A 24,918-nucleotide genomic window follows, 5' to 3' on the forward strand; every position below is an offset into this window, starting at 1 on the left:
AGGTCATTCGCTCTGGTATTTCACAGCCCGGAGCATTAATTGGCAAACTTCTGGGCTTTACTTTTTACAGAGCTTTTAACGGAAGGCCAGGAGAACAGTTGTTTTTATCCCTCTTGGCCCAGTAGCTAATTGGCATCATCGTGTGCTGTAGACTAGAAAATGCTCTATCTTGAGCTTGTAAAGACTCAGGTTTCTCAGTAATTAATAACAGAGAAGACAGGGACATGTGTGTCATTTGAGTTAGCGCAGCACTGGAAAACTGTCTTTTGTCCCAAGGATTGCCTTTGCATCAGACTAACTTTTTAGAAATCCACTTTGATGAGATCATGACTTTAATTTTGGCGAGAGAAAGGAAAAGAGAGGAATAAGGAGTCAATTAGCACCAAGACAACACTGGACTAGCTGTTTCCTAGATTCACTTCCTTGAGTCAACTAAAATGTGCTCTCAGATTTGGTATTGCCCCTTGTCGTCCCTGATTTTCACCCATATTTTTTTCATCAGTACTCGCCCTATGGCATTGTTTTACCCTTCACGAGCTGCTTATTTCCTTCTCCTCCTCAAAAGGCAAGACTAAAGGGAAGAAATACAGTATTTCTCCTCATTGGCCACTGTGGTTGGTAAAAACAGTGAGACTGTTGATTGGGGGAGAAAAAAACAGCCTGTTGTAAATCCTCTCATTTGATGTACACAGGCCCTCACTCTCCTCAGCCATCACTGACGGTATTGGTCATTTGGGTCTGAAGTTCAGTGATGCCGCTCTTCTTATGCCTTTCCACCACCTTGAGCTTAGCAAAGAAGGGAAATGATGCGGAAGAAAAGGAGATGAGAAGGGATGCACTATAGGGGAAACAGGACTGGCTTGGGGACTGCTCAGAAGTAAAGCAGCCATTGCCAAAGCTTCCCAGAGAGTAACCCTGGTCTCCGCTGGCTCCCCAGTCCCACTCCCTCCCCTTCCATCGCTGGTGCTGCATCCCAGTGAGTGGCACCAGCAGCATTAATGCACAGGGCCCAGAAGGACTTGCTTTGTTCAAGGGCTGCACTCTGCCTCTAAAGCAGCCCTGGATAGGGGTGGGTTGGTGGGGGTGAGGGTGGGAGCTCAACAGCAAACCCTCTACAGAAAGACAAGGCTGTGCTGTATGTAGCTAGGAAGTGAATTCCCTCACTGAGGACATTCTCACTTGCTGGAGTCTGATTTTAAAGTATCTGCTCAAATACTTCTTGACCAAATAAGCTGTCAGCTAGTCCCTAACACCTGAGCCTAAGAAGAAGATAGAAGATTAGGAATTAATCTACATATATTAATTGTCCTTTAAAGTAGTTAAAAGGTCACTTTTTAAAATAAGTTTGGTAACTTGACTGAAAATTGTGTGGGGGTTCCAAGGAATTCACAGCTTTCCACCAACTCGTTCACCCGCCCTCTCCCTCCCTCTCTCTAGTCCCACAGATTCCTCTAGCATCTCAAGCAGAACAGTTCCGTATACAGTAGTCCCTTTTTATCTTCAGGAAATATATTCCCAGACCCCCAGTGGATGCCTGAAACCACGGAGAGTACCAAATCCTATCTGTACTATGCCTTTTCTTATACATACATGCTTATGATAAGGTTTAATTTATAAATTAGGCCCTGTGAGAGATTTTTTTTTTCACAGTTTTCATAAAGGTCTATTTCATTATTGGTGGGTAGTTCATTTAACAGTTAAATACATTTATATTTTATTATATATTTAATATAATATTTTATATTAAATGTTAATACATTTAAAAGTTAAATGCATTAAATAACGTATAGGTAACTGCAGCATTGATAACTAGATAGATAACCAATTCAACTAGAAACCAGCCAGCAAGTAACTGTCTAAATACCTAAAATATAGCTCTTGTTCAGACCATCCTCTGTTTTGATCACCCTGGGGGGATGTGAGAGATTAAGAATAATAACTAATAATAAAATAGAACAACTATAATAATATACTCTAATGAAAGTTATGTGAATGTGCCATCAGTAAGAAAAATAAGGATTACTTGAACACAAGCACTGCACTACTGTGACAGTCAATCTGATAAGCCAGATGGCTACTAAGTGACTAACAGAGTGGATATGCTGGACAAAAGGATGATTCATATCCTGGGAGAGATGGAGCGGGATGGCACAAGATTTCATCACGCTACTCAGAATGGCACACAGTTTAAAACCTATGAATCGTTTATTTCTGGAACTTTCCATTTAATATTTTTAGACCACAGGTAACTGAAACCGTGGAGCTCTGTTATTTTATCACATGGCTTCAGGGTTCTATAATTCCTGTGCATTCAGTGAGAAAGGACTTTGACCACCTAAAAGACAGAGGCTAAAACTATCTGGCTTACTCCTCAGGAAGCAATGGATCCATGGTCCCCACCCCCCTCCACCACACGGCAAATGCTAGTTGTCCACATCCAGAGACCCTACAGTGTTGACATCTGGCTTCTTTGTGATGGAGGATGTGTTGGCTGTTGTCATAGTGAAGGGCAGTTAACACAATCTTGGGTGCAGGTTTTGATGACAGCTGAAGGGAACCCAAAGGGCTAATGACTTTCTGTTTCCACAGAATTGCAGTAGTGGGGTTAGCATCTGCACTTCGCCCTAAGTGCACCCTCTCTTGCTGGCAGTTTTCTCCATGATGGCTCTGTAACATCCCCAGAGATATAGTCTGACACACCTTAGCATCTAGAGATTCTGCTATTGGGCTTCATATACATGGCATCGGTGTTCAGTCTGAATTGATCAGTCACAGAGGAAGGCAAACAAGATAGGCTTAAACACTGTAAGCCCTTCTAATTCTTAATTATAGACCTCTTGTCTATATTTTCCACTAATTATCTTTATATCATGGTCAACAAAGGACTCACAGTATTGGTTTATTTGAAGAAAATTCCCCCCTCTTTGGGAACTGTTATCACATGTATAGGTGTGTAGTCTGTCCATGGTTGAATGCCAGTGGGTGGTGGAGAAAAGATATTGATGGGTAAAAAACAGATGGCTCTGGTCCTCATTCATCAGAAAGCAACAGCTATTAGCCCCCGTATGGTGCCCTCAATCCAGCACTGTCATTGTATCATCTCACTAGTAGAAAGGACCTGCTGGGTTAGACAGTACAACTCCAAGGCAAAGCCTAGGTCTGGAAGGGGGAAGCACTATTTCAGTACTAGCTCCACTTTGATGAGCCAGTGGCTGGGTCCCATCACTGTTGCTTGCAGACTTGGTTATCCTGCAACCAAGCACAGATCCTCTCTGTTAGAGAACTAGATATCTGGACTAGTAATCCCAAGCATTTTGTTTTTGTTTGGTTGCCGGTCTTACAGAAAGAATTAAAACTAGAAGCTTAATACATAGTGAACACTCTAATATTTGCGAAAGAAAGAGAGAAAAGTAGACTCTATTTTCCTCCTCTATAAAATGAGGAGACAGTGTCGTTGATTTCTAAATCCCTCCCAACCCAAAACCTTGGATTCTCTTGTCTGCCATGAGTGTCTGTTCTCCTCCTGCACCTGGAGATGCGACAACTTGTTCACAGTTCCTCTCCACTGTGTCAGAGGTCTTTCCTCTAAATCAAGCAATATGCTTTAGGATCTATTGTTTCTATTGCACGACAGGTTGTTTGGTGACTAATTGGGGCTTTTGGCCCATTATCTACTGTTTCCTATGGTGAACAGAGGTTCCATCCATAGCTGGGAATAGACACAGAGAAATTATACAGAAGATTTCAAAACATTTTGAGAACAAGGAGGATCAAATTCAATTTGGATGCCAGAAAAATTTGCCAAGAGAGAAGAACAAATCTACATAGCTTATTATATCACTTTAGCCAGTTAAGAAATAGCTTCCGTGTAATGAGACCACTGCAAACATTGGTTAGTGTTCAGTGAAAGATGGGGGAGGGAGCAGTCCACGTAACCTTGCTGAGCCCAGTGCTCAGGGATCCAGTGGAGTGATCTAAGGGGAAGTGGTCTGAGACATCCTGGGAAAGGCCTGGCCCACCAGTGCATGGGGCCAGCATGTGGATGGCACTACTTCTAAATGGATTTCTTTGTTTCCAGACAACGTCCTGCCCTTGGAGAATGTCTGGCTTCACTGGCAGCTGCCATCCCCGTGGCATTCCTCGAGCCCACTCTTAACCGCTACAATCCACTCTCAGTCTTCAACACCAAGACCCCCAGAGAGAGATCTAGTAAGTATCTTCCCACAGAGGTCCTCAACCCATGTGCTGAGAGGAGGGCAGCCAGGAAGGAAGGCCACACAGGCAGGCAGGAAGCAGCAGCCCTACAGCACTGACAGTTTGCACAGTTTGAGAGAGGCCTGGAGGTCAGAGCCAAGACTGTGTTGCTTGTCTCCTCCATCTTACTGGAAAAATGGGCATGGGCAAGTTCCTCCAAACCCTCCTAACCCAAAACCTCAGATTCTCTTGTCTGCCATGGGTGTCCATTCTCCTCCTGCACCTGGAGATGCGACAACTTGTTTACAGTTCCTCTCCACAGTGTCAACAAAAGGGACACATCTGCACTAATAACCTAATATCATCTTCAAGTCCAAGGACAGAAGGTGTTTCCAAGGATGATGACCACATATTTTCCACCATCATGGAAAATCAAGCACAGAAAAGCCCCAGAAGGAATTGAAATCATACAAGAAACAAAATTTAGTCAGGGCATTGGTGCGCTAAGCTTGAGGACAGCAGTCGACACACTGTGACCACAAGCCATATCTGCCCCACTGCCTGTTTTTGTAAATGACGTTTTATTGGAATGTGGTCACGCCCACTCGTTTACATGTTGTCTGTGGCTGCTTTAGCACTTTGTTGGGGAGGTATGTTGGTACTTTTTGTCTGCCTTTCATTGTTCTTAGCTGAAACCCTCCTGTAGAAAAGAGAGATTAACAGAAGAAAAATAAGACTATTTTAATGACATACATATATGTGCATACAGGAGCCCACAGAGATATGGGACTCAAAAGGTAGACAGAGGACTGAGCCTCATCTACCATCCTGAACTAAGGAAAGGAATAGAGGTATGGGGCTTCACCAGGAAGGAGGCAATTCACAGGAAGGTGAGAAGAAGAAATGTTTGTAAACAAAGGTTGCCCAGCCATGAAGATATTTCTCAGATGAAAAAGCTTGGTAATAGCTCTCTTCCTGGTAGGCTCCCTTTCTCATGCAAATTTCCTTTATAAATGTAGATTTCCCTTACAAAAGGGTAATTTCTCTTTTTTCTGAGCTTCACCTTGTGCACTTTCTTAAAAATAATCAGCTCAAAATAATCCTTATGCCAAAGAGGCATATTTCGGAGTGGCACATTCTGCTACTTTTCCGCTACAGGGGCAGAGCTGAGCAGTGGCAGCAAAGACTCTCTGGCCTGCAGTGCCTAAAATATTTCATCTCTGGCCCTTTACAGAAAAGATTTTCTGCTCCCTGTTCTAGAACGACTTGGAACTGGAATCCAAGGCAGGTTGTAAACCTGCTTTTGGAGGGTGGAAGGGAGAATCCTCTTAGCTGGATGAATCGTGATCCTGCCAAATGGCAATATAATAGACAAGCTTCGAGCATGAAACTCGAAACAAGCGTGGACTTCAACTACAATGATTTGATGTAATATGAAGCAAAAATTACCACACTGTGGCCTAATCAATATTAAGAAAAAGAAAAAAAAAAAAAGTAGTAAACCGTTTTAAACCAAAACCAAAACAATCCTATTCAGGACCGATATTTCCTTAAAATATAGATATATCATACCAATAGGTGACTGGATTGCATAGCAATTCCATTTACTTCAAGCCCCTTTTCAAACTGTCATGAGATCCTAAAGGAGAGAATTCTAAGAGTAAGGGTTCATGCTACACTTCTCTTTGTCATCATGCTTTCTATCTAAGAATGCAAAGTGCTAAGCCATGGCAGCTTTATTCCCATTTGCTTTCGTTACTTCTGATAAAAGAAGCATGTTGCCCCCAGAAGTGGTCACCAGGATAATTTAGACACGTTTGCTTCATAAAATTCTTTTCCTGAGCTGGAATTCTAGTGGAGACTAGTGTTCTCAGAGCTACTTAAGAGACTTAACACTGCTGAGATGCTTCCCAAAGTCAAACATGAAATCCCTAAGTTAATTCCCCAACCCTCTCAGCCTCATGTCACCCTTTCTCCCCTTTCTTGGCCTAGCAAAAATATATTTCCGACGTTGTTTTTTTCTACCCTTCCATGATTCCAAATGAGTCACATCTTGAAGCTGAGTGGGAGCTGAGCAACAGAGCAGGCTTCGGTAACACTGAGAAAGTGCTGTGACATCTAAGGCAAATGTCAGCCCAAGTGTTGCTCCCTAAGTCCAAAGGGACATGGGTCCAGTCATAACAGTGCTTGATATTTATATTTGCATTCTCACAGAGGTACAGCAGTAGCCAAAATGAGAAGGTGACAAAGGCAGATGGAAGAAACCCGGAGGTTGTCTTTGGGAGGGACAGGAATGACAACCCCATCGTTCTCTTCCTTCTCAAGGGCTATTTGAAAAATGTTCCTTCTTATTTTACATAGCTTGACACTGATTTAATAAGACATGTTCATAAATAAAAAATAAGTATCCATCGTTGCATATTCTACAAGGAAGAAAGACAAAGTTGTGATTAGAGATGACACAGTTCTTCACCCATCAGTGACACACTGTGGGACTCAGTGGCCATGTCCCCTGAGCCCATGTTTTTTTTCATCATTCAATTAATCAACAAAGAGTGAATGTTGGTCATGTATATGGCTCTTGAAAAGTAAAGTGTACATGAATATGTATTCTGGGATAACCAGGTTTGCCTGGAGCCAGAGAATGACTGATGGCTTAACAGACTCTAAGAAGGTAGACTTCATTCATTATACAAAGTGGAAGGCCTAAGGGATCAAGGAGGGGCAGGGATATATAGAGCGACAAATGATGTGAGTCTTTGGTTTGGAAATAAAATATAAACTGGTTTATCAAGACGTCAGTCAGTTGGACATCTCTATTAATTGGCAGTTGGTATTTTGCCAGCAGAGTTACTCACATCAATAACTCTTCTGTAAGATCGTGGAGCATTTTATGACTCATCCAAAAATTAACATATGTCTAGGAAAGATTTAACATTGTTATATGCCAGTCAAAACTAGATACAGTGTTTGGTTATGCACGATAATGGTCTATTAATCAGAATATTAGGTTGGCCAGCACATCCTAGTCATCAGCCAGTTTATTTCCATACCATTTCTGGAATAATCAACCAGGGAGAAAGGAGGTCCAGCTTCCAGGTAAGCTGTCTGCCTTTACTGCGAAGGGGTGGTGCTCTCTGATGCCGTCTTCTTGAGAGAAGAGCTACTTACTCCATGAAGAGAATACAACTTTAGAATCTAACAGTGGTTCTCAAACTTGCATACATCAGAATCACTCAGAAGTCTTGTTAGAATAAAGATTGCTGAGTCCTGCCCCTGAAGTTTCTAATTCAGTAAGTCCAGATTCAGAGGATCTTAACAAGTTTCCAGGTAATTCTGCTACTACTGGTAGGAGGACTTCACATTGATGATCTGAAGGTGAAAGGATAGTGTATTCTAATGATCCCACCGACAGTCTTGTGTCTGATTTCATTAAGACCCAACTGAAGCTGTTTTTCAGGTAGATAACTCAGCAGCATTCATTCTGTGGATTTATTCTGTGGCATTTGAAGTATAAAACACCATCTGAATCACAAATGTTTCTTCCACTCGAGGACCCATTATATATAAATAACTTCTAAAGGTCATTATAATGACTCCAGTGCAGCAACCTCAAGCAACTGTTTTTCTTAGGAAGGGAAAAAAGAAAGTGTCCGTGATGATGTGTTGACTATGTGACATTTGAAAAACACACACACACACACACCACCTCCCCCTCCCCCCGAGCATTCTCATAGTTTTATAGCCAATATTTGTAAACTTCAAATTTGTCCATGGTGGTTGGCATTGTTCTGTGTGCAGAGCAATAAAGGTAGAAAGTTTGAGCTTTCTGTCTTTACCTCTTTGTTCTGACACTGTTTGTGTAAAATTATTCTGTTTGTAACAGTCTCCCCAGGCCCCCAACTGTTGTTGCTCTGCTGCAGGTACAGGCCAGACTTGTTCTCTGCAAATGAGCAGCATTGGCAGTGGGTTGTGTCTGACTCGTGTGATTCCTTTCCGCTATAAATCATGGAAGTTCAATATTCTTCGGCTTTTGTGCTACGAATCCTTTTGAATTGTCTGGATTTTGAAGGGCATCGATCTACTCCTGACTTCCCTGGAAGAGAGATCTTTAGCCTTGTACTCACCAAGAGGCCATAGTGATGACAACAAAGTCATCACTGGGGAAAGGGTGTTGAGACCTCACGGTCCTGCTCCGTAGTGGGGAGCCCCTCTGGATCCATGGCTTTGCAACACGCCATCCATTGGAAACCACTTATCTCAACTACAGATTTATCGTCTCCAAGGTAGCTAAGAATATTCTGTATCTCTGCTCCAGGCAGTACGGTCATGAGGGAAATCAAGACAGTCCCTTTCAACTGGCCAATATTTCTAATGGCCGAAGTATTTGCTGTGGCCTCTTGTTAATTAACCCTTCAATTCCTGTGGACTTAAAATCTGGAGGAGACTTTAAGCCAGCAGTAACCCCAATGGCAAAGGTTCTGAAGGTATAATTCACTGCACTAAACATAAAATTTTATTTGAGGTCTTCTGCTTTACTTTTCGAAATTCATAAGACCTTTACATTTTACTTTTAGTATCAAAAATAATTTCCTCAAATCTTCTAGTGGAACTGATGTTTTGAGAAAACACTCCACATTTTCCTGGGGCTGTGGTGCCTGTGGCTTTGGCCCCAGTGTGAGAAGTTTGGCCTTTGGGTAGAGTCTGGTTATGATCTGCCTCTTGGACCCAGGTGGACTCTGGGGGCAGGGGTGGGGGACAGTGATACAAATGGATGCAGTTCAGAACTTTGGATTTGTGTTTCTTTCTTAGCCGGCCCAAGTCTCTTTGCTCAGAGCCCTTGTTATCCTCTCACCTATCAGAAACCTAAAGATGCTTCTGGTCTCTCCTCTTGGCTTGAAAGAAAGAGTGCCCTTTACCTTAAGAAGAACAGGACAGCTAGTCTTCTTCTGTTTGCTATTCTTGTATATCACGACCTTTAATGTTGAACTCCATCCGTTGGCACTTCATCCTGTCCTTGTTCAGTGAAGTGACCCCAGTCATTCAGTGTGAGGAAAAGACAGGGCTAACACACTATTCCTTGCACATAAGCCCACAGAAACAAAAAGGCTTAAGTGACTGACAGGAAGTCTTGGCACAGGTCACCTCAGGTCATCAATAACTTCTGTTGTAAATGTAGAAATCAATGCATGCGCAATGTTTTTTTTTCTCCCAAATTTCAACTGGATGTCAAGTATTGTCGTTTCTCGTCCAACTGAAAGAATATGTGATGAGAGAGATTTCTTTTTCATTTTCTAAATGGTACAGATATGATCCAGGTGATTGAACCACGAGTTGGCAACTAAACACCGATTTAGTCACTATTTGCTCCTAGTACTGCCTTTCCTGCACAGCACACACTCAGGCCAAGAAGGAGAAGCCCAGAGGCTGGCTTTATCACAGAGAAGTCCTACAAAACGTCCCTCAGCTCTGTCTGTTATGTTCCTTTAACCTTATGTTTAAGTGTTTCAAACCGAGTATGACATCTGGAAGGAGAACCCAGCCTCTGGAAGCTACAGTCTTTATGCAGACAGCTGAAGACAGAAGCTCCTTCACATCCAGTGCTCATTGATGTGAGACTCTGGGGTGGAAACTTACATCTAAAAACCAAAGGGAGAGTGGTACAGGGTAAGAAGGTTGCACCATTTGTGCTTTTGAATTACTGTCCCTTTATTCTTTCTATCCCCTCTCGGTCAGTTCTGGGGATGCCAGACACAGTAGAAGAGATGTGTCCTGACATCCCCCAGCTAGAAGGCCTGATGAAGGAAATCAACGACCTGGCTGAGTCAGGGGCCCGGTATACCGAGATGCCCCACGTCATCGAGGTGATCTTGCCTATGCTCTGCAACTACCTGTCCTACTGGTGGGAGCGAGGGCCTGAGCACCTGCCCCCCAGCACAGGGCCCTGGTGCACCAAGGTCACCTCTGAACACCTCAGCGTCATCCTGGGCAACATTCTGAAAATCATCAACAACAACCTGGGCATCGACGAGGCCTCCTGGATGAAGCGCATTGCAGGTACCACAAATGCCTTTTGTCCCCAGTCCCTGGCTCAGGGACCAAGATGCCTAGATTCTCTTTGCATCTCTTAGTCTGTCTTTAAACTATTTCCCCCTACCGTTCTTCGTTACTTACCAGTAAAAAGAATTGACTCAGTCCCCTGTAGAGCTTCTTGGAGTAAACATTCCTGCCCCACTCCCCAACTAATGCAGACCCCTCCAACCTCCAGAAAGCCCTTCTTGATAAATGCTCTCTACCTGACTCAGATGATCATTGCTTTATTTGCTTTCGGTACTTAAGAATCCCATTTGCTCTTACAGTACTAAATGTCCCTGTTTTCTTGGTAAGTGATCCTGTGTGTTCTCCACATGTATAAAACCCACTGTCATCCGGGCTGTACTGTAAGTTCCTAACATTCACATTTCACTTTATGCCTTCTTAAACACTTTCTAATTTAGGTTCACAGTAGTATCTGTTTTTATTTTTTTGTGGCAGAAGTTTATTCCTCTGGAACTCCTTGCTTGCAGTAGGCTCTTAATGAATGTTGTTAGTTTATTTTCTGTTCCTGAAGCAACCTCAAAAAGGAAAGTCTTAGAAAATAAATAACTATACTTTCCACAATCAGGAAACCATAAATATTTAGTGTCCTCTGTGTCAAAGCAGAGCCTGAGGAGATAGTATCTAAGGCATAGTCATTGCATCTGATGGACCTACAGCTTAGACTAGAGGACTCTACCATAATAGCTTCACCAATATAATTTCCTGGACCATGCATGACACACAGTGGCTGAGTCAGAGGGAGCTATCAGCCGAACTCTAGGTATTTCCCTTCCTAGACAATGAGTAGAGTTCTTCTGCAAGACCAAGGAAGGAAAGTCTCTTCTTCCTTTCTCAAAAATGTACTGAGATCAAAATTGTACATATTCTGGGTGCAATGGCTGCTACATAGTGTAGATAGGCCCCTGTGGACATGAATAAATAGTTACTATTCCTTTCTTATCCATTAGCCTGAGAATATTGTTAACCCCAAGGCAAATTTGTTGAGGAGCTCTAATTTGTAAATGTGGATTAAGGTGCAGAGAGGAAAGACGTCACAGCACCAGGGGCACTGATGGGAATTGAACTTGGCCTTTTATTCACCTTTTATGGGTGATTCCAGATCTCAGGCCACTTAACTCCTGGTGCCTAAACAAAGTTGATTTTAAATAGCAACCCCAAATCACCCACATCTGGAATAGCCATTCTGGTTACAGATCAAAAGCAGAAATGCTTTCGTGAGGGTTGGAGTGTGAAATGCAAGCCATCATGGCACTAAGTTTCAAATTTTTGGTTAATACATCTTAGCAGAGAGCTCCTTTCACCTTCTCTTTCTAAAACAGTCGTTCTATGAAAATAAAAAAGGCAAAGCGAGATTATTTTTTTTAAGTACTAGAATGTAGGCTGTTGGGGGCTGAGAACTGTGATTGGGTTAATGTATTTTTAACAACAGATTTTCCAGAAAGCATAGCATCGAGTGCCTGCTCTTGACTCAGCACAGTGCTGGTTATCGTAAGCAAAAGGCTTCCTTCAATGAGTTTATAATCTAGCCAGTGAGCCAATGCCAACGTGAACATAATCTAACGTGATACAAGGTAGTCATTACAAAGAGCTAAAAGGTATGGCAAATGCCGTGCATGCATGAGGATTTCAGGGGTGTCGGGGGGCTCCCCGTGGCCCAGAGTTGCAGAATGGGAATTGCGGACCTTCTTCTGTAGCTCCACACCACCTCCCGCCCACCCCAACAACTGGGCTTCATGAGAGGGAAGTGCTAAGTGGGAGATGAAGGAAGAGGACAAGGGGCAGGTGCCATGAGTGCTGGATTTTCACAGCCTCGCCTTTCAGTATCACTTCTTGCCTTTTATCAATTGTCGTAACATGTGAAATGAGGGAGAGGCCCTTTGTTTGCAAACACAGTGTATGCTCAGCCAATCATCAGCAAAGCCAGGCCTGACCTGCTGAGAAGCCACTTCATCCCAACTCTGGAGAAGCTAAAGAAAAAGGCCGTCAAGACTGTGCAGGAAGAGGAGCAGCTGAAAGCCGACAGCAAAGGGGACACTCAGGAGGCAGAGCTCCTCATCCTGGACGAGTTCGCAGTCCTCTGCAGAGACCTCTACGCCTTCTACCCCATGCTGATCCGCTACGTGGACAACAGCAGGTGCGGGGGCCCTGGAGGAGCCTGTCCATAGGGTGGAAAGATGTTATGGGTTATGTTACAGACGAGAGAGGGGCGTGACAACTGCCCCCTCCCTCCAGTAATCCCTAGTGAGGAACTCTGGGTAGTGTTTTCCGTGACCAACGATTTGTCCACCCCTTCCATGGCCACCCCTTCCATCCTCAAAGGCTACTGTAGATGAGAGGGAGTTGATCGAATAACCGCAGCAGCAACCCACCTCTGCCCTTCAGCTGTTCTGTCACATATTCATTCAACAGATATTACTGTGTCAGGTGCTATTCTAGACATTGGAGAACAGGCGTGAACAAAACAGGCAGAGATATCTGGGCTAGGGAGCTTTTGTTCTGGCAGGGGAGTGGGGCACACAGATGATAAACAAAATAAATACTTATGTAATTCATTTACTTACTTATACACTCGTGTATTTACTTATACACTTAAAAAAGTATATCGTACAAAGCAGGGAAAGGGAAATTAGGGCTGCCGGGGTGGAGTAGAGTCGCAGTTATAAACGGAATGGTACCGAGAAAGCAATGCTTGAGCAAAGACTTGAGACAGTAAGGTCGGGAACCCTGCCAGTCAGGGGAAGGGTGTCTGGGAAGAGGGAACGTCTGGTACAAGCCTTGAGGAAGGAGCATGTGTGGAATGTTAAGGGCGTCACAAGGAGGCCAGTGTAGCTGGGGAAGAGCAGCAGATGTCAGAGAGGCAATGTGGGGCCACGAGTATAGGGCCCCGGAGGCCTCTGTGAAGATTCCGGCTTTAACTCTGAGTGATATGAGAAGTTGGTGGCGGTTTTGAGCTAATCATTGATGTGATCTGATTCATTCTCTGAACACAGTGGCAAATAAGGAGGTGAGGAGACTGGTTGGGAGACTCCCAGTGATCCAGCCAGGAGCTGACAGTGATCCATGGAGACAGAGAAGACTAGTGGTTGCCAGGGCCTGGGGGGGCAGGGGGAACAGCTGCTTAACGGGACTGGGGTTTCCTTTGGGGGTCCTGAAAATGTTCTAGAAATCGATAGTGATAGTGTTTGCTCAACCTTGTGAATGTACCAAATGTCAGTAGTAATGGCAAATTTTATATGCATTTTACCGCAATTAAAAAGAAAAAGAGTTGATGATGGCTGGGGTCAGGGCAATAACACTGAATGTTGACAGAAGATGTCAGATGCTAGGTCTGTTTTGAAGGTAGAGCCCTTGGGACTTCCAGATTGGGAGTCCGAGAGAAAAGAGGAGCATCAAGTCAAAGATGATTCTGGGAAAATGGAAAGATGGAATTTTCAACATCCGAGTCGGGAAAGATTGTGGGTACAGAAGTTTCTTCATGAAGGATCAGGATGTCATTTTTGGACATGTTAAATTTGAGTTGCCTAATCAGAATAGAAATGTTGAGCAGGCAGTTGAATATGAGTCCAGAGGTCAGGAGATCAGCCTGGTGTAGACATAGGAATTTAGGAGTCAATAACATATCAATAAAAATCCATGAGATTGGATGAGATAAATAAAGGATTGAGGGGGAGAGAGAGGAGTTCCAAGGACTGAGCCTTTGTGCTTTCCAACATTAAAAGGTCAGGCGGAAGAGGAGGAACCGGTGACTGGGACTTGGAGCCACCAGTGAGACAGGAAACCAGCAGAAGGTCGTGTCCTGGGTGCCAGCTCCACAAAGGTTTCCAATAGGAAAGGATGATGAATGAAGGTTATTAGTGACCTTGACAAGAGCAGTGTTGGTGGAGCAGTGGAGATGAACACCTCTTTAGAGCGGGCTAGAAGAGAATGGGAGCAAAGGACTTGGAGAAAGCAATGCAGACAACTTGTTCAAGGAGTTTCATTATGAGGGGGAACAGAGAAATGGGTGCTAGCTGGAGACAGAAGTAGGATCAAGAGGAGTTTTTAGGATGGGAGCCTTGTCAGTGTGTTTCTCTGTGAATGGAGATGACCCAGTAGAAAAGGGAGCTGATCATTTAAGAGTAAGAGAGAATTTCTAAAGCAACATCCTCACACAGGTAAACGATCAACCTCAGGTGGTTTATCCACAGCAGCAGGCAGGAAGGCAAGGAATGGGTGCTGATGCTGGTAGCTTTGCACATACGTAGCTATACCATATCCAACATATGTAACATACACCTATATCCATATGTATGGGTGGACAGGAGTCTGTGGGAGTCCTTTTTTGATTGCTTCCATTCTCTCCGAAGTAGAAAGCAAGATCGGTAGCTGAGAGTGAGGATGGAGACAAGGTGCTTGGAGGTTTGAGGTGTAAGGCCGAGGTATGAGCCAGGGGCTAGGGAGAGTGGGAGAGCAGATGGACTGGGGAGGTTCACTGTGGTTGCCCGGCAGCATTAAGGGCCCCACTTGAGATCTGCGGTCATGAATCAAAGTGAGACCCATCTCCAGGGTGTCTTTTTCTCTAGCCACTTCCGCTGCCGGGTTCAGGCCCAGAGTAGGAAGAGAGTTGGGTTTAACCAGGGTTGGGGTTTTGCAAAGTGAGTATGACAAAAAAAAAAAAATGGGTTAGGGAGTTGAAGGTGTACGTAAGAGGGTAATTATGAAGATTGACCATGGAATTTAAGCTGAATGACAACAGAAATGAGGACATGGGGGATTAATGACCGTGAACAGAAAAAAGAACAAAGGATTGTTGGTCCCAGCGGAAGGCACAAACCAAATTATATCATACCTTCTTAAAGCTTAAAGGCCTAAAATATAAATTTGAGAAAGTTTAATTTTAAAATACCCCATTTTAGATATTGAAAGCATCCAGGAATATTTGGGGAAACATTGCTAACATTTTGAGCGGTATGCCGTTCTGTCATGGGCAGGGAATAGGTCCAGATATGCCCATTTTAGCATTTATTTTACAAGGTCAATCATACTTACTATTTAAAATAATTTATTTAAGGTTATTTATATTTAGCATTTCAAAATAAACACCTTACACATACTATATGCGTGTGTGTGTGGGTGTGTATATGTATACACACACATAATTCTTTTATCTATGGGAAGTTTGATTCACTTTCTCAAAAGAAATCCTGTTTCGAGAGTCATCATTTTAGTCATTTCCGGTAACATAATTATATTGACAGTTTAGAGAAAGAATTTGTCAGAGTTTGAGGTGAAAACAAAAGTGAAAGTAGAGTAAGGTTGCTCCGAGAATAGCTCTTTAATGGCATTTGTCACTATTGACGATCAAGACTCGAGATAGAGTATGTTCTGCCTTCACAGTGTTTGACAGTTGCTAAAAATGGCAATGTCAGAGAGTCTTTGAGGTCATCATTAATTCATTCATCCCCTCTTTTCAATCCGTTCTTCCCGGAACACCAGGGAGCATTATGACCATCTGAGCCTTCCTTAGAAATGCTTGCTTCCTATGTGTGTGCCTTTACCATCTTCAGGTCCTTTCTTCACTCAAAAGAATTAGCTGGCTTGGAATTGAGATTGTGCAATTGGCTGGAATATTAGAGGTTATTTCACCTTTCCTCTAACTGGATGAATAAATAGCCTCTTCCTCTTTTCTAGCAGTGCATTTCCTACCTCTGATTATCCACCACAGTTCTGGATGACAGGCACAGCCTTTCTGTGCATGCAACTCCCATTCTAGATTCAGACAATTTGAACCATTTTGAGCTCACATCTGTAACTCCTACCATCAGCTCTGATTTTGCTCTATAGAGCCACATAAAACTACTCCAGTCTCTTGTGGCAGCCCTTTAAATATCGAAGGGCACCATCTGATCCTGTCCTTCCGGTTCTTTCTCGTCATATTAAACCTTTGTACTGCCTTCAGCCATCACAAGAGTGTTTCAAGTTTCTTCACCATCTAGAACATTCTTCTGAAGAGTAGCTTCCATTGGTCAGTGTTCAGCCTGAAGCTGACCCAGAATGGACAGGAACTCCAGTGTGTTTTGGTCAGAGCAGGGAAATCAGCTCTCCGTGTCCTCATGCCGGGAGATGTAAGTTAACATAGGTTCAAAAAATCTCTACAAAAAGCAATGGCTTCTCAGCCTCCTATCCGGAAATCAGAAACACTCAGAACATCGAAATGAACAACTTTAGAGAGTGTGATTTTGGGTGAAAACCCATCTCTCAACCTCTTGAAAGGAATTAGAGTAACTCTTATTTGGTGACCACCTCTCACTGTGTCCTCCGCTAGACACTTAGGAACAAGGCTGATGGAAGCTCTTATCTCTAAGTCAGACAACTTGATTGTGAACATAGGAGACTGGCTTTACTTTCTTTCAGAAGCTAACTTGTCTTTTTTTAAATGGAAGTCTAATTCTCTTTACTCTTGCCATTATCCAAGATTTTATTATTGTGCTTCTTTTCTTTGTTAGTATACTCAGTAATTCCATCCACTTGGGTTGCTTCAACCATCACCCCACTGATCATCATTACCTCTAAACCCAACCTTCTCCCCACTTACAGCCTAACATTTTCCAACTGCCTTCTGGCATCATGCAGTGCAGATGATAAAAGAGACCCACAAATCAGTTAAGTGCCTCCAAAAGGATCAAGTGTCTGAATATTGAGAGAGATCATGAGTTCTACGGAAGACCGGGAGCCTGGAGGAAGTTACATTATTTTGGGGTAAAAGGCTATGGGCAAATAAGATAGGTGAGGTCAGGATCTTCTAGTCTCCTGAAAATACCATCTTAATCTAGCTTGAGAGAGGTGCAGAGAGTGTGTACCTGGGGGCAGACATTTAATGAAGTAGTCTTCATACACACTCACCACTCTGAACTTGAAGAAAGGACTTCACTAGAGATAAGGAGTAAAGGTTTTCCTCTTAGAAGGAGAAGAATGATAAAAACAAAATTCGTTCAGCTGAAACTGTGGCTGTACTTTTCCTTGGGAGGATATGATAGGATATGAAGCTCACCTCTTCCCACATAGTGCAAACCTATGAAGCTCATTAAACCAAAACACAGAAGAATGAGCAGCTGGCAGTTCTGATAAAACTTGACACTTGACCCTGAAAAAGTACTCCTGAAAAATCAATATGGAAGAAATCAAAAAGAATTACCAATCTCAAACCTCAAATTTAGACTGCATTTGGCATCTAGTAATGCATACCTGAAATCAGTGGCTTAAACATATTGAAAGTTAAATCTCACACGTAAAAGAAGTCTAAAGACATCTGGTCCAGGACTAGTGTGGTTGCTCCTAATTAGAGACCCTCACTCCTGAGGCTGAAACTCAGAGTAGTAAGGAATTCAGGAGATGAAGGAGGGGTCCAAAAGTGGTTTTGACCTCACGAGTGTTGACCTTTCTTCCTTAGCCATTCCATGAATGGGCAGAAGGTACAGCCTGCTCAGGGCAATTCAGTCTGATATTCCAGGGCTTAGGGAACTGGCTTTTGATTGCTATTACCCTGTATGCATCAAAGGACATTGGGTTTTTCAGACCATCCATGAGAGCCAAAGTTTTCTTTAACTTAAGAAAGACAATAGACAATTTAATTGCTACAGTGTCACTCTATGCAGATATTTGAAAATGCCAACTCAGCCAGCCCTTGTAAAATATAATTGAATTCAAGTATGTAAGATTCTGAGGGGAAAAATAACTTTTAGAAATTGACTGAATTCTACTGCAGTTTAGCCTTCTTGCTGCCACTGGGAAATTTCTAAACCTAGCCTAGCTTTAAAAAAAAAAAAAAGTAATGCCCATTTATAGGGCATTTCCAAACCATTTCAGAGGGCATAGGAGATGTTTGGTCTCTGCCCATGCATGTCGATTAACAGTGAAAAACATATTGTCTTATAAATGTCATTCTTAAAACTGGTTTTGAAAGGAAACGTGTAGAGTGCTCAGCATGTCAGAGGCATGTCAATGACAAAATCTGATGTCATAGTAACCAAAACTTTGTTAGTTTTGCCCGCTTATATATTAAAGGACACATGTCCCAAAATTTAGAGTGGAAACCTTAATTGCTTTATCAGTTTAAAGAAGAAAAAAACCTACCTTTGACAATTTTGAAATGTTGATTTCTGACATCTGCTTGCTAAGATAATCCTGAATCCTTTGGTAAAACGGAAATGATTATTGTATTGTAGGTCCTTCAGAAATATCTGCAACAATTACATGCCTATATCTAAGCACAGAGTGTATCGATCTTCCGTCTCTCTGATGATAGCCTTCTTATAGGGATACAGTTTTATCTGGATAAATATGTGCGTCCAGTGTCCAATGAATGCGTCTACTTTAATTATTACTGAATTTCATATGCATATTCATCTACTTTTCAACTCAGATCTAACTGGCTCAAAAGCCCTGATGCTGATTCTGACCAGCTCTTCCGTATGGTGGCAGAAGTCTTCATCCTGTGGTGTAAATCTCACGTAAGGACACAAGCGGGCCCCGGATGTAGAGAGGGCTGTGAAAGGTACAGACCTCGGAAAACTGTCTTGTAATTTTTGCTTTTTCATTTCCTCCCCACTTAGAACTTCAAGAGGGAAGAGCAAAATTTCGTGATTCAGAATGAAATTAATAATTTGGCATTTTTAACTGGAGACAGCAAAAGCAAGATGTCAAAAGTAAGTCCTGAGAAATCAATTCCAAAGACTCTTCAACCTTCACCTAAGCTGGGTGTCTTGGATGTATGAAAGGATTAGCTCTGTACTGCATTTAGGTCAAACCACCAAAACCAACAGTGTCTACTATTGTTTCTTTGAGAATGAGCTGGAAGAAACTGCTCTCAAATAAGCATGGTCATCACATTTTATGAATAAATAGCTGCTGGTATGTCAAAAAGTTTATGTTTCAAGACTCGCCTAAGGCATTCGAGAGGTCATCAAAACAAAGGTTGCTGTCAGTAGTTTTAAAATAGAACTACTTCCCATGTGGTAAAGCTATAAAAATATACGTGCCTAGAGTCACCTTTTGATTAGCTAAGAGGAAATGACCATGCTTTGAAGAGTTTGTTAGCACATTCTCACAGTATACTTGTTTTCCTTCTATCTGGAACATTCAGTAGGTGCTTTATTTCAGCTGCACCATCCTCTTAATGCCTTCTGTTTATTTTCCATATGAGCTGCATTCAGAAACCCAGGCATTTGTCCATCTTCCCGCAGGAAGTGTTTGAAAGGGGTATACGGAACATCTGTCTGAAAAAAAGAGTCATTTATGAGGAAACGTGTAGCAGGAATATAGGAGGGGATCAGCTCTGTACAGTGAGGCTTTGCTATTTCGATTGGAGAGAATTCTCAGACACTTTTTCAGGAATATACACAAGCAAGGCTTACTTAAATGTGATATTTTGTTACCAGCTGTATGCCTTACCCTTGTTTCGGTTCCCTTGAGAAGGGTGCCTCAATGAGGGTTGACTGTATATGTCAAGTGTAAGTGACATGTGATGCCTGAGATGTGCGTCTTTCATTGCTGGCACAATGCTACCTTGGAGGAACACGGAAGTGGCGTGTGCATGGGGACCCCTCGGAAGTGAAAATCAGTCTGGAAAGATGACCATCATGAGTTTGTAGTGAAGCCCTTGGGGTATCTTTCCAAGTAACCATTTGATACGGAAGGCCCGTATATGTGGAGCTACAGATAAGGGGCTTGTATGACACCAAAAACCAACCCTCAAAACTACAGTCATTCTAACTTTCCAGCCCTTCCATCTTTTAGCTATGTTGACACTAACACTATTCTAGTGCCCAAAAATTGACTCTTAATGTTTAGAATCTGATATACACTACTTTATTAAGTTCGATAAATAAAATTTATCAATAAAATAAATTTTATTTTATCAATTTAAAATAAAATACAGAGGGGAGCGATCAGAACTATATATTCACATTCAAGAGGAATCTTTGCTGCAAAGGAAACTTACTTATAGTAGATCTTTTTGTGTTTTAGTTAATTTTTGATTTTCCAAAATCCATTTTGCATTCAAATTTTAGCAATCACATCTGCTATTCATGTGAGGTACATAAGGTAGGATTTTTCAGATTCCTGGACATTTATCGTAAGGGCCCTCTGAAGGGTCTCCTTTAACCCCATCCATGTAAATTCTGGGCAGATTTTATGCTACTTTTAACAGTAGATCCCTTAGCTGAGGACCGAACCAGCTAGCATTCATTGTCATTGTCAGCGGATGGCAGCAAAGCAATGGGAATGACTCTGATACAGGATTCGGATCCCAGAGGAGTAGAAATAGCAAAGACATCTCAACCGTCCGGTGAGGAGTGGATACTCAGGGTCCTTGGGTTTACACTTGGAAAGAGATGAGGTGACAAAGGATGACATTTCAAAACCTACTAACAAACTAACCTGAAATAGAGTTCATTCACATCACTGAATGAGGAAAATGGTGTGTTCATCTTGTCAGAGGATGATCATATTCAGAATCCTTGCATCTTCCCTGTTGATAAGGTTAGTCTACAGGAGTAAATGCTTTCATTTTGTTTCCATTGATATCATATGCCAATTTTTCTGAGTCTCATGGGATAAGGTCCAAGTTACAGTGTCATGGACATAAGGACACTTCCTAGATGTTAAATAATATGTGCCATGCTCCTCAGTGTAATAAGTGTTCATATTGTTCCTGTTGCCTCAGTTGAGGCACAAAATGTAGTGGTAAATAGGACTAAACACTGAAAGGAAGCTAAATCCTACTCTTGGCCCAACCATTAACTGGAGGTACAGCCCTACATCATTTATGTACCTCCTCCTCTAGGGCCCAATTTATCAATCCATAGAATGGGGTTCAGCTTACTATCTGACTCTTCTAGAAAGTTCTGTTTAAAAGTCAGTTTCAAACTGCATTTCAAGGATAAAATAATACTATATAAATTCAGTGTGTTATTTCAAAGAGAGAGATACCGTGTCTCCAAAACAGCAACTCATAGCCATTTCTGGTCATTTTTGGATGTAGAATTACATATTGAGAGGCCGGGGAAGGGCTATTCTTCTATATTATCAATCGAATCCCCATTGTCTTTGCCTCCCTGACATTAGAAGTTCTTTCTACTACCTGATCTGAATGGTCACCTGTCACTTGTGCTTGCTTTTATCTCCACTCTTAATTGAATTCTGGTGTTGTATAAATGAAATTGGCCTCGGTACATATGGCAGCCATTGCAGAGATATGTATACTGGAAAGCTGCATACCCACACACACTGCACTTGCCATTACAAATGGAAAGGAAGCGAAAAAATACATACAGTGGGCCACACTGTTCATACTTGATTAACTGAAGGTCATTTCAAAGATGTGTTATTTTTCTGGCAGCTAAAGCAGATTTTTTTGGAGAGCTCATTGTATATTTTGTTTATATAACACTGGTTTGCAATTATATGTTAAGCTAAATGTAACTAAGCTGAGCAAGTGTTTTTCGTTTTGTTTTGCTTTGCTTTGCTTTGCTTTTAAACTTGTTTTGTTTTCTGGAAAAATGGCAGCAGCTTCCTCGGAGGGCAATGGTAAGTTAGAATGCATTTAGCCCAAGAAATACCAGTTCTTTGACCAAGATTATAACAATGAAAGAGTTGTGATGCAGGAGATATTAGAGTGCCTTGTTGTTTAAAGATACCCCATCCCCCCAAGCCCACTGCCCCATGAGTGATTTCAGTGTACTCGTGGAGCTCTAGTGCTCTCTCGATCTCTCTCTCCCTCTCTCCTTTTCCCCTTTTTCTTTCCTTCTCCTGCTCTGTCTGCCCCTTCTCCCTCTTAACCTCCCTCATCCCTTAAAAGTCTGTTTTTCCCTTAAGTTCACACATAAAATCATCTGTTTGACCATAAACTACTGGAGGAAATGAAATGATTTTGAAGATACAGGAATTCATAAATTTCTGTTGAGAAAATAAAAAGTTTCGGGGAACTTAAAAAGAAAAAGCATTTCCAGCATTAGTGAAATGCATTGAGTTAACTAATCTTAGCAATATGTGAGGAAAAGAATAAAATCAGAAGCATGTAGGAGCCTTTGACCTAAAGTATATGTAAAGGTCACAGCACAAGAAGGGAGATGCTCCATCCTTCAGGCTGTGGGGTGATCCTGAACCACTTTGGAGATTCCTAGAGTACTTTTTTGTTTTTAAGTAAACCTTTTAGCAGAAGCACACCCATTGTTCCTTAGCTCAGGTCTGTCCTCTCTTTTTTTTTTCTTTTTCTTTTTTAAATAAAATTATTGTTCAGTTATAATTGATATAAAATATTTTATTAGTTTTAGGTGAACATCATGGTGATTAGATGTTTATATATTTTTGTAACCACAGATATGCTGGAGGTGATTATGTGGTGGGTGGAAGGAAGAATGACAATTGGGGTCATTGGTCACATGATAGACTGTGTGCAGCCCACCCAGGGGCAAGGAAGGAGGATGGAGGAGAAAGAATTTAGCTCTAAAGTGTTCATATGGATGGTCAGATCTGAAAACCACCTGGGTCTGAGTGTCACACACTCTAGAAGGCTGGTCTCTGAGATGACCTCGGCCCAGGGGTGCATTGCTTGATATGGGTATAAGTTCTCATGACCAAATTAACCTCCATCCTAACCTCCCATTCACTCTTCATGCCATGATTAGCTGGCTTCTAGATCAGTTGAGTTTCTGTTGTGTTGGCTAAGAAACGGGGGCTAAGAAGCTATGACTAACATGTGGTACCTTAAAGTCTTGGACCCCTGCTTTAACTGACTGACTCTTCTCCTTGTTTCTTTTCTTTTGTCTTTCCACACAGGCCATGCAAGTAAAGGTACAGGTCAAATGCATGACGTGTCTTTTCTTGTTCTAGTATTAGAGGTGCCAGGCTCTGGCCACCCTCGGCATTGTGATCACCATGGGGGTGGTACAGAATGGAATTTCTCACCTGGAGGTCCCCCAGGCCTGCTCCAGGGAAGACAACTGCCTGTCAAAGAGTGAATGTAGGCCCACCCACCCTTGGAATGGGGAAGCCGGGGAAGCCCGCCAAGCCTCGCCCTAACCGAGGTCTCCTTGCTGTCTCTGCTCCCTTGCCCAGCCGCCCACTCTGCAGCCAGCTCACTTACAAAGACAGGGACACTGGCAGGGCTTGAGAACCCAGGAGACTCACTCCTCCGCTGCGCCACGCAGGGTCAGAATCCATTTGCTGTCAGTGGTCCTCACCCTTTCACGCTATACATTTCTGCCTCTTGTACAAGGTTCCCATGATTCAAAGAGAGTTTTCCAAGGACTAAACTCCAGGATTTGAAATCAGCAGATAACCGTGATTTTTTGCATAAAGTATGCATATGGTGGAATAAACCCTGAAAATTTTCCAGTGACTCATACAGTTATTACCTGGAAATATTTCTCTATCTCTTCATTAAGATTAAGAGCGCTGCCCTTGTCCCAAGCGCTCTTCCCTAAGGTAGGTAGCAGAGGCTGGGGGTCGGAAGGACTGGGCCACATGTAGCTCTCAGTTAGAAAGGGAAAATGGAGCCATGGCCAGATAACCTTGGGTCTAGATGTTGACTCACACATACTTGTTGTGTGGCCTTGAAAAATCACTTAACTTTTCTGAGCATCATGTTCTCATTTATAAAACTGACTTGTTCCTGTCTCAGAGTTGTTGGGAGGATTAGAAATGTTTTATTTAAGTAGCAGCACATTAGAGTCATATCATATATGCAGCATTTGTAACAAGAACATGAGATTGGCCAAATAAAATAGAGTGAGCAAGAAATTATTTAAATTATGTATCAAATCCACATAGTTAACATTTTACATATTCACTGGACTGCATACTGCGTGTTACTATATATATACCTTTTACATTTACATACACAAAACTGGGTTCTGTCCTTATAAATGGTTTGAAGCATTTTCAAGGGCGATTTAGACTGTAAATGAGTTTTGCCTTAGAATTCTACACCTGAGGCAGAACATGTAAGGAACCGTGTAAGCGCCCAGGAAATGATGGAATTCTTGTGGTCTTTGTGTGAATGAATTTTCTGCTGTGTTCTGGAACACATGAAGCCGCTGCCCTATTAGCCTCATCGTCTCCCCTCGCCCCACTCATATTTCTCACGGCCCCCTCTCCCATCACTGTCCTGGGTCTACCCTGCTGTTTGGGAGTACCAGGCACAGGTGCCCTGCAACCAGTAGGACTCTCTGACAGTGTTGGGTGACTGGGTTTTGCTGGTCAGGGGGCTTTGCTGTGGTTTCTGTGATGTAACCACCTGATGGTACAGCTGCCACAAGTTGAGTAAAAGAATTCACATCCATTTTAAGAGTGTCCATTAATAATTATGAACTTCTTGTACATTTTGGGAAGTCATTTAAAGAGCTCAGTCCCAAGACAGTGTTAATTTTGACCCTCCTTCTCTCAGAAAGTTAATCCCTCATAAAATGAATTCTGGTGCAGCCCCGGGTCTTGGGTCTTACCTGCCAGTTCCATGGGCGGCATCTGGTCTCCCCGCTGCTCTCAGAGCCCCGTGGCTCATTGTAAACTGTGGTGCTGCCACCTCGTTACTGCAAATACTCCATGGGCACCTCATGAAGCAAAGCTTTGGTGAGCACCAGTTCT

General features: G+C 42.5%; 1 protein-coding gene across 1 annotated transcript in view; it reads left to right on the plus strand.

Annotated features, from left to right (window-relative positions):
• RYR3 (ryanodine receptor 3) overlaps window positions 1–24,918 on the plus strand; it is a 331,058-nt gene that overhangs the window by 259,457 nt on the left and 46,683 nt on the right. Inside the window, exons 65-70 of the mRNA XM_015595855.2 lie at window positions 4,079–4,209; window positions 9,931–10,251; window positions 12,187–12,427; window positions 18,695–18,782; window positions 18,885–18,977; window positions 23,113–23,127. Of these exons, the coding sequence (XP_015451341.1) occupies window positions 4,079–4,209; window positions 9,931–10,251; window positions 12,187–12,427; window positions 18,695–18,782; window positions 18,885–18,977; window positions 23,113–23,127 (889 nt within the window). The remainder of the gene's footprint in view (window positions 1–4,078; window positions 4,210–9,930; window positions 10,252–12,186; window positions 12,428–18,694; window positions 18,783–18,884; window positions 18,978–23,112; window positions 23,128–24,918) is intronic.

This window comes from Pteropus alecto, unplaced genomic scaffold (assembly GCF_000325575.1).
Source record: "Pteropus alecto unplaced genomic scaffold, ASM32557v1 scaffold86, whole genome shotgun sequence".
In the NCBI taxonomy this organism is placed as follows: domain Eukaryota; kingdom Metazoa; phylum Chordata; class Mammalia; order Chiroptera; family Pteropodidae; genus Pteropus; species Pteropus alecto.